This window comes from Aaosphaeria arxii, assembly GCF_010015735.1.
Source record: "Aaosphaeria arxii CBS 175.79 unplaced genomic scaffold BU24scaffold_2, whole genome shotgun sequence".
Lineage (NCBI taxonomy): Eukaryota > Fungi > Ascomycota > Dothideomycetes > Pleosporales > Aaosphaeria > Aaosphaeria arxii.
Genome location: NW_022983475.1, coordinates 1752284 through 1764465, shown reverse-complemented (window position 1 = coordinate 1764465; position 12182 = coordinate 1752284). Strand labels below are relative to the sequence as shown.

The window sequence follows — 12182 nt, the reverse complement described above, 5'->3', positions numbered from 1 at the left end:
TATCCAGATTCAACCTAAGGAGTCCATTTCTCCTGCGCCAGACGATTCAAGTAAAACGTCATGATTGTACAAATAAAGGATTCGAGAAGAAATATTCAGGAAATGAAAACAACGGTTGGGATATCGCTGCGTAAACAAATTCATCCTACCCAGTATACCAAAATGTGGTGATAAAACACCAGAGATCTCTAAACTTTTCAAACAACAAATGTCAAGAGTTAAAGAGCTAGGTCGTATGTAAAGCTGAACCAGAAGAGGAATATAACGGGATGAAAAGAAGAAGAGGTTTAAGTGGTCAAGCTTGTGCCCGTCCACTTCATGTCGCCTAGCTCGCCCTGAAGACCGCCGTCGAGCGCACCCTCCTCGAAGCTGAATGTCTCGCCTACAGCATCGAGATTCAGCAGGCTGTCGAAATCACCATCGTCGAATTCGTGTTGGATGGGCAGACTGCTAAATAACATCTCGTCATCCTGGTGATGGATGAAGGGATTTGGAGGTATGGAATCCGTGAACCCGTTGAGTCCAGTGAACTTTTCTGCGGCGGCGGTGATGGATAGCGAGTCTGCTGCGGTAAACGTGATGCTAGGGTGGTCGATGGAGAAGGTGGTGTTCTCGTTGTCGTTGTCCGATTCAGGAGGGGTGGAGGCAAGGAAGGTCTCGAGTCGGCGGGCGACCTCCTCATCGGTGACATTGCGGTCAGAAGGCTGCTTCTCCAGTACATGCAAGTTTGTCGTGCCCGAGTCAGGAGGTGGGGTGAGGGTTGCGCGGAGGTTGTGCGCAGTAGCGAGAGCAGCCATGTCGAGCCTACGGCCGGCATCGACGAGATCTTCCACAGAGGTGACAGGGCTAGGCTTCGGTACAGAGGCAAGAGGGCTGTTTCCGGAAAGTCCATTGACCATGGGGGAGGAAGGCGTTGGCGCGATGTGAATGCCAGCTTTGCGAATGGCCGCTTCTAGGAAAGCCGTGCTGTAATCGGCAGCAGCGTACAGGTCGCGGAGCTTGCCCATAACTGCCATGCACTGGCAGAAGCCACGAAGAGACACTCTGCGAGTGTCTTCCTCGGGAGCCTTGATGTCCAAAAGATGGATTATTATAGCAGGGAGAAGAACCGTGACACCAGTGGTTGGGAGGTACTTCACGAGATCTTGCTGATCAAGACGCTGTGCGATGGACGTGATCGCCGCGGCCGCACGACGGACATTCCTGCGTGATACATCGAGCAGATCAGAACCAGCCTTTGATGACGGCGAAGGCATTGCACCTCCCTGAGTTGAGGGAAGTACTTGAGGACGGTGCAAAGCAGACAAGGTGGTGAAGAAGACCATGTGCAAAAGTGCCCTGTGAAGATCTAGAGCAGCCTCTCCCGTCAAATTGTCAGAGTATTTGGCATCCTGTGGCAGTTCCTGCACCCATTTTTGGAGCTCTGCGTCGCAAGCCTTAACTTCGCTGGTCTCCGGATCCAATTTCTTGGGGAGAAGCATCATTGTGGTGCGGTCGTTCAAAAGACCCTGATTATTGTTCAGGACACAATACTGCTTGGAGAGCACATGGGAGATGCAAAGACACAATTTGGCCTTCTCGATGCACATGACAGCGAGCTGACGCTGCATGTCGAGGTCCTTAGCGATACGGCAGTCTGATGGCAGGCCATTGATGCTGTCGGGTAGAGTTGTAATCTCGAAGTCATCAAGGGTGAGCATGGGCACGTCAAAGTCCTCAGTCTTTATGCGGGTTGGGCGACGCATGCCCAAGGCAATGAGCCTGTCACGCATATAGGTTGACCACCATATGCGCTTCCACAGCTTCACGCGCTTGGTGTCCATATTGGTGTTATCCGGGTTACGGTGCAGACCAATGGTGTGAGCCACAGAGGTCGCAACCCCCATCCAATGCCATGTGTCTTTCTGGTCATCGGGAGTCTCGTAGTAGTACGTCAGAAGAAGCAAGGCCTGGACCAGCGAAACACGATCGGAGTCGTAATCAAAGTCGTAGAGTAACTAATGCAGGAAAAAACGTTAGCCAGGCCGATTCTTGGAGATTCGGAGCTTTCACATGCTAAAGAAGGGGGAGTGTTCGGTGATCCTTCTAGTCTACCAACACCCCGACTTGTCGCGTGCCACGTGCTTTTCCAAAAGAGGAAAGTTCTCTCCGGGGAAATCCACAAGCCCACAATTCCCCAGAATAAAGGGGAGGACGGAGGTTTGAGGGAGGAAAAAAGAAATGTAAGAAAGAAACAGGCTCGGCCGAAGTAGTTGTAACTCACCCTAGTCTTAGTAAAGAAGTCCTTGCGGGCCTCCTTACGTGTCACATAACCTGCAGCACGCAAATAACGCATATCCACAAAGGCCGATCCAGCGAACATGACAGCTTGGAATAGAATCAAGCTGACCTTGCCGAGGCTGCCATCCGGACGATCGATGATTGTGAGAAAGTCGTAAAGATCCAGAAGAGGCATGTAGGGGTGGACGAATTCGACGTAAGCCCTCAACATTTCACTACGGAGGGTTCCCTTTGGTAGACTCAAAGCACCCTTCTTTTCCAGGTATGCGATCTCATCTGCACCGATCCTAGCAGGAAGAGGCTTGATGTAGGAAGGCAATTCAGGTGCTGACTGCCTTGGCGCAGCATTCTGGCTATAGTTGAAGGGGTTGTCGGCGCCAAAGGGCGCAAAAGGCATTGACGTTGAAAGGCCATTCGATTGGGAGTTGATTGAGAGACGGCGTTGCAGCTCGGACAAGTTGCTGATGGATCCAATACGGGGATGGCTTTGATCTGTAAATGAACGTCAGCGCATGTGATCGTTTGGTGGAGCATGCCAGCGAATGGAGCAATTGCTGCACGGGGCAAACGTCTGTGTGCTCGACATCCAGACAGCCGCCACGCAGATGCTCATGCTGATGATGGATAGACGCACAGATGGAATGAGGCACATGCTCGTCAGGCCGCGGCTCAGCTTCATGTGACCTGCGAGATGCTGAGGCTGGGTTCAGGCTTTGAACACTGTCCAGGGTTTCGCGAGAGGCGAGCTTGCGATTGGCACTTGACGCCGAGCCTTGTGAAGTCTCGTTCTGTTGCTCGTCGTCCTTGGTCCATTTCCTGGCAATAACAATGTTAGCGGATCATTCAACAAGTAAGCTAATCAAGACTGTTTGTTCCGTCGGATATAGGGAGGGTTCTTCGTCTAATTAATTTTCTTTTCTTTTTCTTATTGTCGGTGATGCAATTGTTGTGACATCGGCAGGTGATCCTCCATTGGCGGTCGCAACACGAGTGGTGGCAGAGTTGGGGCTCCATCATTGGCTGCGTCCAAGGACCAGAGGCGAATAGCCGAGTCTCTAAGCTTTTGCAGCGGCTTTTTTGTATTCCATGCATTACGACATTTTCGACGTCGAATGCCTGCACCTGGCGGGTGGAAGGAACTTTTCTCGAACGGGAATTTGTTTCCTCGTTGGAATGCTGAACTTTGCTGTAGAGACAGGCTGGAGTGGAGGAACGCCCCTTTGGAGGAAATGGAATCTGGTGCTCGTTCTAGGGCATTTACTACTCACTTTTTTCTTCTGCTCTCTGAGACGATGCATTCCACTTCGTCTAGTCGACAGTTGGTGCATGGTGCACCGTGTTCAGTGACATTGCAGCGGACTTTTCGTGCTCGACAGCACTGACACGCCTTAGACGCCCTCCTCTTTACTGAACGGCCAGTGGTGTTCCCATCGATACCTGCTTGGTTGGCTTTCCGCTTCGGTTGTTGGGTATGGTCGTGATGGTCAGACGGTGATCCTGAGCAGTCGGACATGGTGACGGATGTTGTGGTTGAGCAATGCTCAATTGTGAATGTGGGTGTTGTTTGTTAATGATGTCGTCAACCCTGAGATGTCAAAGACTGATTTGAAGTGTCTGATCACTTCGTACAGATTGACATGCAATGTATGAGAAAATTGCGAGAAATTTTGAACCGATTCCGCGCGAAGGGGACGGCCGGGGGAGAGGGACGATTATGTATTGTATGGGGCCCAATTTTTGCGTACATGGTGGAGTCTCTCTGGCCCTGGGATGAGAATGTTCTAATCCAGGCTTGGCCATTTCCCTTGACGCGGCTCGCGATTCAACTAAAACCAACAGACGAATTGCTGCCATCGTCCCCCTTGTTCTCCCCACTAGAAACTAAGATACTTTGGACTGGGGATCGTTAGTGTAGTGTGTGGGAAGTTAGTTCTTGTCGAATACCCCAGCGCCCCCAGATTCGGACTCTCGGCGGTATTCACTCTTTTCCCACTTGGCGGGTTGGAGGCGCCGGTCATTCTCGGATGCCCTCGGGACTAACTCTCTCCATTCAGAAGCTCTTTTAGTTCTGGCACGTCACCCTCCTCGCCTGTGGCCCTGTCCTGGCCTGTAAGATGAAGGGAGAGGTCACAATGTCATTAGAGAAACCCTCTCACTCCGACATCATCCATCTCAAACGCACGGTGATGGTGGCGGACTGAGAACATGAAAAAGATGCCGCGGCTCACGATCGATTCCAGACGCTGTGCCACCCTTCTACGCTGAAAATATGCTATGCAGATGTACGGAGTATGACAGACGCCTACATACACTACCCCGGTCTCGTCCCCATCGAATTGACCGTTCGTCCCCAAGGCGTTGACAAACCTCTAAGCTCTAGACATCCAATTCTGCCAACTGTCCACCTTTCGTCCGAGTCATGTGCAGACAGCAGCTGTTCTGATGCCTACTCGCAACACTCCTTGGTCCTACACAGTACGAGTCTTCGAGGACAGGCGAGGAGTCAGGACTAAGGCGGCCTGCGCTCTTTGTACACCACGAGACACAAACATCTAAGCGTCCTTCGCTTTTCCTTGCAGACTTGTGCCTTTCTGGAAACCCCGGAAATGGGTTTCCTCTAGGTGCGACATCATTGGTCTCGAGTGCCGGCCGAGCAACAAGAGGCCGATCTCCATTGCCCATTTTCCTTCTCCCTCGACAAGCAAGCCAGTCTATTGTACACTAGCTGGTGGCTCGGCCTTAAAAGTAGAAAGTGTCTACACAGCCCACAGCAGCCCACAGCCGAAGTTGCTAGCCGGGACCAACAAGGACAGACAAGCCAACCGTTGCAGACTTTTGAGAAATGTTGCGGCCTTTTCCCTCCGGCCTTTTTCCTCAGATCACGGAGTCGGTGGGCCTTTGCCCCTCTGTCCAATGAACGGCTGCAGAGCCACCGATTCTGCACGCACGCATTACTCCTCTAATTCCGCTCCCTTATGCACTTGCCCCGTGATGCCAACAGATCCGCTTTGAATCGCGATGACTGTGGAATTGCTGACCGCCTCCGAGTGATCACGTTCTCATTGTTCAGCTCTTCTTCAAACAGCATGACAAGGACAGTGATGACGCCGACTTTTCTTATGTCGTCGATTGTATCGTCTTGGATCGGAGGCACACCCCCTGACTCCTATCGGTAGGCCAGCAGAGCACCGGAGGAAAGGCAAACTGGCTTGGGTGCCTCTGGTAGGTAACCAAGTTTTTGATCACACCAGGGCACGACGCCGATTACCCATCGAGCAAATTACGAGTCGACCTAACGGGAACGTGTGGGGCAGCCACGACGATCCAAGACTTCAAACCTAGGCCTCTATCGTATGGCTTTTGCGGGGTGTTGCGTGCGTGTGTGTGGGAGGGAGGAGGAAATGAGTAAGGGATCGCAGCTTTTGTTGGCGTAGGTGTCACCAGCTCAGCAGTTACGAACTTACGAGTTGTTTCCCCGGACATTAGCTCAACCCTTCCCCATATCGGTGCATGAGTTGGTCCGACATCGCGTTGGTAATCATGAGGCTCGTTATCTGTCGAAATGAGCCCTTCGAGAAGGGGAAATATGGCTATAGAGAGTACATGTTGTTGGGAAAGTCTATATACCACTCGTGCATCATCTGCTACATGGGCCCTCGGCCGAACCATACATACGCAATTTGTAGGTAAATCAAACATCGAGCAGAGCGAGCATATTCGTAAATTGCGAGCAGCAACACTGAACAGCACACATACGGCTTCCGATCATCATCAGCCTCATACTCGTAGCATGGAATCCTAAACCAAATGTAGAAAGCGACCATCACAATCCGAACGACCTCCGCGTCGGCTGTACGTCCGCCCAACGGATCACCATATCCCATGGGACAGCACCATCGCTGGGCCACAGGGCGTGTTTGAATTTCGAATCGGCAGCATCGAAATTGGATAGCCGAAGTAACAGAAAAGACCGGTTTCGAGACATCGGTGGTCGTCTCGTTAGGTCTGGTCTAACTAACAGTTTTAGTAGCGTCGAGTACGTGTGCCTAGTCTTTTCCACTCGCCTGTAAGGGCAAATTCCGCGTGCCGTTCACCCAGCACAACATTGTCAATGGGTGTCCAGACCCTGAAGCAGCATGGCATGGATAGCATGGCCAATGTCCCACAGAAACCTGGAACGCACTGCACTGGCAGACTAACTGACTAATGGCAGATTTGCACCCAACGACTAATCTAAAAGATCATCCAAAAGCACCCTGATGTACATCCCTTTCAGCCTCAAGATCCAGACTAATGGCATGCAGCCGACCGTCTGACAGCGACTTGGGTGACTCTGTGTGCTGTAGCGTTTTGTGGGGGAAGGATTGGGCGACTCGCACAAGTCGAATCGACAGACAGGACACACGACTGTGCAGATTCGAATCGATAACTCGCCTCGTGAATCACAGTTGGGCAGTTTGCCTACCGTACTCGTACTGGTAGGATCCTTCTTACGTACGGACATTGCCGCAAAAGTTGGGGAAGCAAAGCGAGCGAGACTAAACTAAAGGCGTTCCGACACAAGCTAAATAGAATCATGCATCATGTCTCTCCTGTATTGTACGTCCGAGAAGGTTTTACTCCCCAACTGTGGAGATTAAAGTTGTTATTTGGAGCTGGAAAATAAAACCCTCAGATCCCTACCTTACCTTACATTCACCTTACAGTCTTACACGCAGGGAATGGCCATTTGCTGATGCGGGAAAACACGGCTTCGAACATGGAGATTGTGCTCAGTAGTTGCATACCCCAGAAATCCTTCAAAATGACGCCTCTCACGCCCTATACGCCAGCATTTCGCATTGGATTCCACGGAAAACAGCACCCCAGCCTTATTGCCATTCTCAGACTGGGGCAAGTGATCGCGAATCCCCAACCCAATCTTCACCAGTCCAAGCGTCCAAACAATTTATCAAAAAGTAGAAGACCAAAACATCTCAAAAGGCCCGCTTTTCTTCAAACATGTCTCCAGAAAGACATTCCCCAACACAATATTAATGATAAAGTTAACTTACTGTGCAGAAATGATTAACGCTTAGGCGGCTGTGTGCACCCTAGCTGAGAGCGCGGAAACGTATCCGGTACTAACCCATTCTCTTCAATCAACACACACGGCACAGAAAAGCATGGTACAGATAATAGCGCCACAGGCACATATGCATAAGTATCTACAAACAATCAAAAGCTGAAAATACCTTGTCTCGATGATAACGACATAATAAGGCTTGCTTGCTCTCCCTTCCGCCTTGTTTGCCGTGCCATAGGGTCTGGGAAGAGAGATGGAAGATCGATTACCCGGATCTCGGCAGCGTTTGGTGACTTGTAATTGTAAGGCATGTCTGATGCTTGATCGCGGTATTCAGAAAATCATCTTTCACAATTGCTCTTTCTTATCACCACGCTAAAATAAAGTCGCATATGCTCTCCGGAACGAAGCGCAAATTTTCTTTTCTTAAAATAAATAAATCCTTCAGTTAAAGATTGAACCCATCCGCGGGCGCGCACATACGAAGCATACGAAACTAAGGGGGTCAATGTGGATTCGGAATCGGAATTGAGTGGGCCAGATCGGAATGAAAAAAAGCCAATCCAGACTCCATTGGTTCCGTTCCTGAGCCACATGTGAAGAAATGAAGATTTTCAACAATTACATTATTTAGTCAGGCTTTGGAATCGTATAGTTGGCTTCTTTTGACATGGTTATGGGTGTAGGCGTGCATTATTCTCGTACAAAGGTAAGAAAACGTGAGTCAGTGAATAGATAGGAAAGATAGTAGATACAACTACAGTCGGACGTGTAAAAAATGGTAGTGCTTGTATCATTGATGTTTGCAGTCTTAAGAAATAATTACACTCTCGCAAATGAGAGCTCATCATTGTACTATATCGATATTAGCGTATCATTGACATACCAGATCACATTTCAATTCAATACAGATGCATTAACAGCCTAGAACACATATGTCCACCTTGAAAGCATTTCCCAATCACAGGCTAGACATGTGCTTCCCCAGGGTAAGCACGTGATATCAATGTTCTTACAAGACTATAATTCTAACATTTGGGCCTCGCTATACCATAGCGTAAACGCTGATGATATGTTATTGAACTTTGCTGCTCCCACCAGCCCGATCTTGCACTATAGACTGTGATGTAGAATATGAGATTTTGCGGGATTCCGGACCTGAAATAGCGTTTGTTCGATTTTGATTCCATCATCATTAAATAAAGCAATATCACAATGATTCCGTGCTTCAATCGAAGTCATGCTGTTACCAAAATTTGAAGGCGGTAACACTATCAGAAGGAGTCGAACTATTGATATCATCTCCTGAATCTTACTTACTGTTGACCAGGACTTCATATTCATGGCCTACGATACTCCAACAGCACTCATCCCCTCCATGCAGTCAACAATACACACCCCCTATATCTACCCACGCACGCCCTTTACCACCATCACTCCCCTAGACTACCCAAACTCTCCGTCAGACTCCAGCCATGCAGATCACACCCACCAACCACACCAGGTACCACCGCTCTGGAAACGACAGATTCCAACGACCAATAACAGGAACCAAACCACCGTTCGGCCGATCGTTTCCCGGCGGGAACTAAAGTAAAGAAGGAAAGCTTGCGAATTCTGACAGGGGGCGCGTTACTGTTTTGGATACGGAGGTCCCGAGGGAGACCGAGGTACAATGGGGAGTTGTTTGGGGTAAGGTGGAGAGGACAAGGTGTGGTAGGTCGGGTGTAAGGGGACATGGGGGGTTGAGTGGACGGGCTTTGATCCCCTAGACTTCATTGAATAGACTATTGGTGTTTGGAGGATTGGTGGATTGTGGTAGTTCGAGGCATGGTATGCGTGAGCTTGAACCTTTTTATCAGTTTGAACAGTGAGAGTTCTCAGCAAGAGTTCCAATGTTAAGATCTGGATTCTCAGAGAGAAGACCTGGCACATGATCGTACTTATGATTACTGAAGCGTTCTTGTCGAATTCTTTGACTGGCCGAACATTGGCCCATGTCATAATCGATTGATGGAGAGATTCTTTGACGCTATTCCCATCAAAAGCATTAGGCACGTTCTACTGGCAACATATATGGTCACCAGCATGTATAGCTCTCGAGTCAATGACTATCCGAAGTATTATGACAATCGAGTCTCTAACAGGCACCTGGTCGATTAATTTCTGTCTAAACATTCCCGAAGCTTAGGATCTTCATGCATTGATTCTAGTGTACATTTGCTCATTATTCCGCTAAACAACTATAGCTTCGAAGAGCCTTGAGGCCTTTCAAGGGCCTTGGTCTTGTTCTTAAAGTTCTTGACCAACTGACGCACACCAAGATCCAGCATGACATCCTCAGAGCCACCGGGTATCCTGATGCCTGGCGCTTCACGGTAGATTCCTGTTTGATTGTCAGTCAAAATATCCACTGATTGTTCCAAATTTGAAGAAAGAACTTACTTTCAATCAGCTCTCCTTGGCCGCTCTTAGTGTATCCATTTCCACCAAAAAGTAGCATAGCGCACTGAGCACACTCGTTCAGAACGATACCCGCCTGAGCCTTGGCCATGGCTGTCAAGCCACCGAGTTCAACATCGGCCACTTCCTTGGGGAATTTCGTTAATGAATAGGCGAATTGCTCTACCCATGCCCACTGGGTTTCTAACATTGCACCGCACTTGGCCAATCGATGCCTCACAACAGGCTGGTCTACAAGCGGCTTGCCGAAAGCCTCACGCTTGAGGATGTACTCAGTAGCACTTGCCAAAGCGACGCGAGCCTGCCTTGTAGCGCCAATAGCGATGGTCATGCGTTCGTGGTTGAAGTTGGTCATGATGTACTTCATTCCCATGCCCTCCTGGCCGATCAGGTTCTCTACCGGAACCTTGACATCGTCGAGTTCGATGAAAGTTGTACCGGCGGAAACCTGACCTCCAACTTTCAATCGCCTCATGTTCACGCCGGGATAGCCTTTCAATGGCACTACGACCATTGAGAGTCCTGTCGGGCCGGGGCCTCCTGTTCGAACAGCCATGCTCGAGTAATCGGCCCATATCCCGTTTGTGATCCACTTCTTTGTGCCATTTATTATGTAGTGCTTTCCATCTGGCGTCTTTGTGGCGGTTGTGGTGATGTTGGCGACGTCGGAGCCGGCCTCAGGTTCGGTGATCGCAATGCAAGTTCGCTTCTTGCCAGTGAGAAGCTCGGGTAGGAAGCGCTCTTGAAGTTGCCTGTTGCCGTACTTTACGATCGGAGGTACACCGAAAGACATGCCGGTAGTGAGAGATCCCGACGGGCCAGCGAGACCAGATCGAGCCATCTGGGTTACAATGTTAGCTTCATGATTCAAACGTAGCTAATACAGTATTACATACCTCGTCACAGTAGATCAAAGTGTGGAAGTAATCAAAGTCTTCAACCTTGACAGTACCCAGAAGCTCGTGGATTCCGAGGCTCTTCAACCACTCCACGGGCAAAGGCGCAGGGAGTGATGGAAGCAACATGCCAGCCTTTGCAAATGTCTCGAAGACATGCTCAGGAAGGAGCTCTTGAGTATCCCATTCCAATGCATTTGCTAGGAGATGCTTCTCTACGAAGCTCCTGCATGCCTTTTGCCATGCCCTGTGGTTCTCTGTGTAGTAGGGCGAAGGGTGACCTGCAAGGTATGGGGGTTCCGAAAAGGGGACAATTGGTGTGGACGACATCTTGGAGGGGTATCTGGACAAATGAAAATCTGCAATCAAGCAATGCGAGCTCCTTAGAAGTTGATCTCACATGGCGGGAGGTTGAATTAGGATATAAGCTGTGCCGCTTGTTGTCTGGGGTGGAGGTGGAGTGTCTGGGGTAGAACGAACCGAGGCTTGCGCAAGTACCGAAAATTACCATCTCGGTTGTGTTTACGAGCTATGAGGCCAACATCTGGACTTAAGCAATTGGAAATTATTGTGCAATGTGAAGATTTATCGATCATCAGTTACAGAATCATGACGATCCGATTTTCTAGGATCCAATGTGTTTTTCAACGACACATGAACTTGTATTGCACCAGTTTGCAGAGTAGAGTAAGTTACACAGCTTAGCCTAACAACGGGTTCATAATTTCTATTACATGTGCCTAAGCCATAGCGAGCATCCGATTAGTATTCTTTTGTGGGTCTAACAAATACAAATACGCACCATTATTGAAAACACATCTGCCATACGTTCCGAGCCGATAGTCGAGACATTGCCATCTCGCTTGACTCGCCTCGTCGAGTCATAAGGGAAGTATGCGAACGACATGATTCAATACAAGAATCAAAGGATTTCAAGAATTGCTAAACTCGCGAAAAGACTAGCAAATGCGGTTTGTATCGGAGGGGTCTAGAGAATGATTCTTGAGCCTCCTTGTTCCGACCAGAAACACTGCCGCCTGATAAATTCATTGTCTACTCATCTTGACTCGCATAGCCCAGCGATCAGCATCTGGACTGGTATTACAACTTGACATATAGTTCCACTTTGTGTTTTCCATACATAAGGACCGGAGTCTTACTTGGACATAATAGGGAGCTATTCATCGCAAGAGCAAGGCTGTGTTATTGGAACCGAACCGTCAAAGCTGTATGGCGAACTTTGAACAACATCATCGGCGCTCCCTCTTCTCGCTATTCTACCAACAAAAGTCGGGGACAATCCTATACCAACAGTATGGATTCGTTATTGAAATACAATAACCTTCGACAATAAGATGGATATATCCGCTGTCGTGGTGTCTCAATTTTCTAGAGTTTTCACCGCAAGTCGCTTAAGCCAGTGGTGCATATGTAGCCATAGCCACAATTTAGACCACCCAGAGTCGCGCACAAGTTCT

General features: G+C 49.2%; 3 protein-coding genes across 3 annotated transcripts; 1 reads left to right on the top strand and 2 right to left on the bottom strand.

The window, feature by feature from the left end:
• Positions 1-287: 287 nt before the first annotated feature.
• Positions 288-3793, bottom strand: BU24DRAFT_341469 (cutinase transcription factor 1 alpha; the record flags this gene model as incomplete). Its single annotated transcript, XM_033523276.1, has 4 exons — positions 288-1997; positions 2099-2772; positions 2915-3096; positions 3549-3793. 4 exons carry the CDS (start codon positions 3791-3793, stop codon positions 288-290), a joined length of 2811 nt encoding a protein of 936 aa, XP_033387474.1.
• Positions 3794-8526: 4733 nt separating this feature from the next.
• On the top strand, positions 8527-9068 carry BU24DRAFT_418739 (uncharacterized protein; the record flags this gene model as incomplete). The annotated part of the gene is made up of 1 exon (XM_033527045.1): positions 8527-9068. A coding segment is annotated over exon 1 (250 nt), but the record flags the coding sequence as incomplete, so codon positions are not given.
• A 451-nt stretch (positions 9069-9519) lies between these two features.
• On the bottom strand, positions 9520-11157 carry BU24DRAFT_385968 (short-chain specific acyl-CoA dehydrogenase mitochondrial precursor). The gene is made up of 3 exons (XM_033524896.1): positions 10705-11157; positions 9791-10649; positions 9520-9731 (listed from the first exon to the last, which is right to left on the bottom strand). Exons 1-3 carry the CDS (start codon positions 11032-11034, stop codon positions 9589-9591), a joined length of 1332 nt encoding a protein of 443 aa, XP_033387472.1. The 5' UTR covers positions 11035-11157; the 3' UTR covers positions 9520-9588.
• Positions 11158-12182: the final 1025 nt, after the last annotated feature.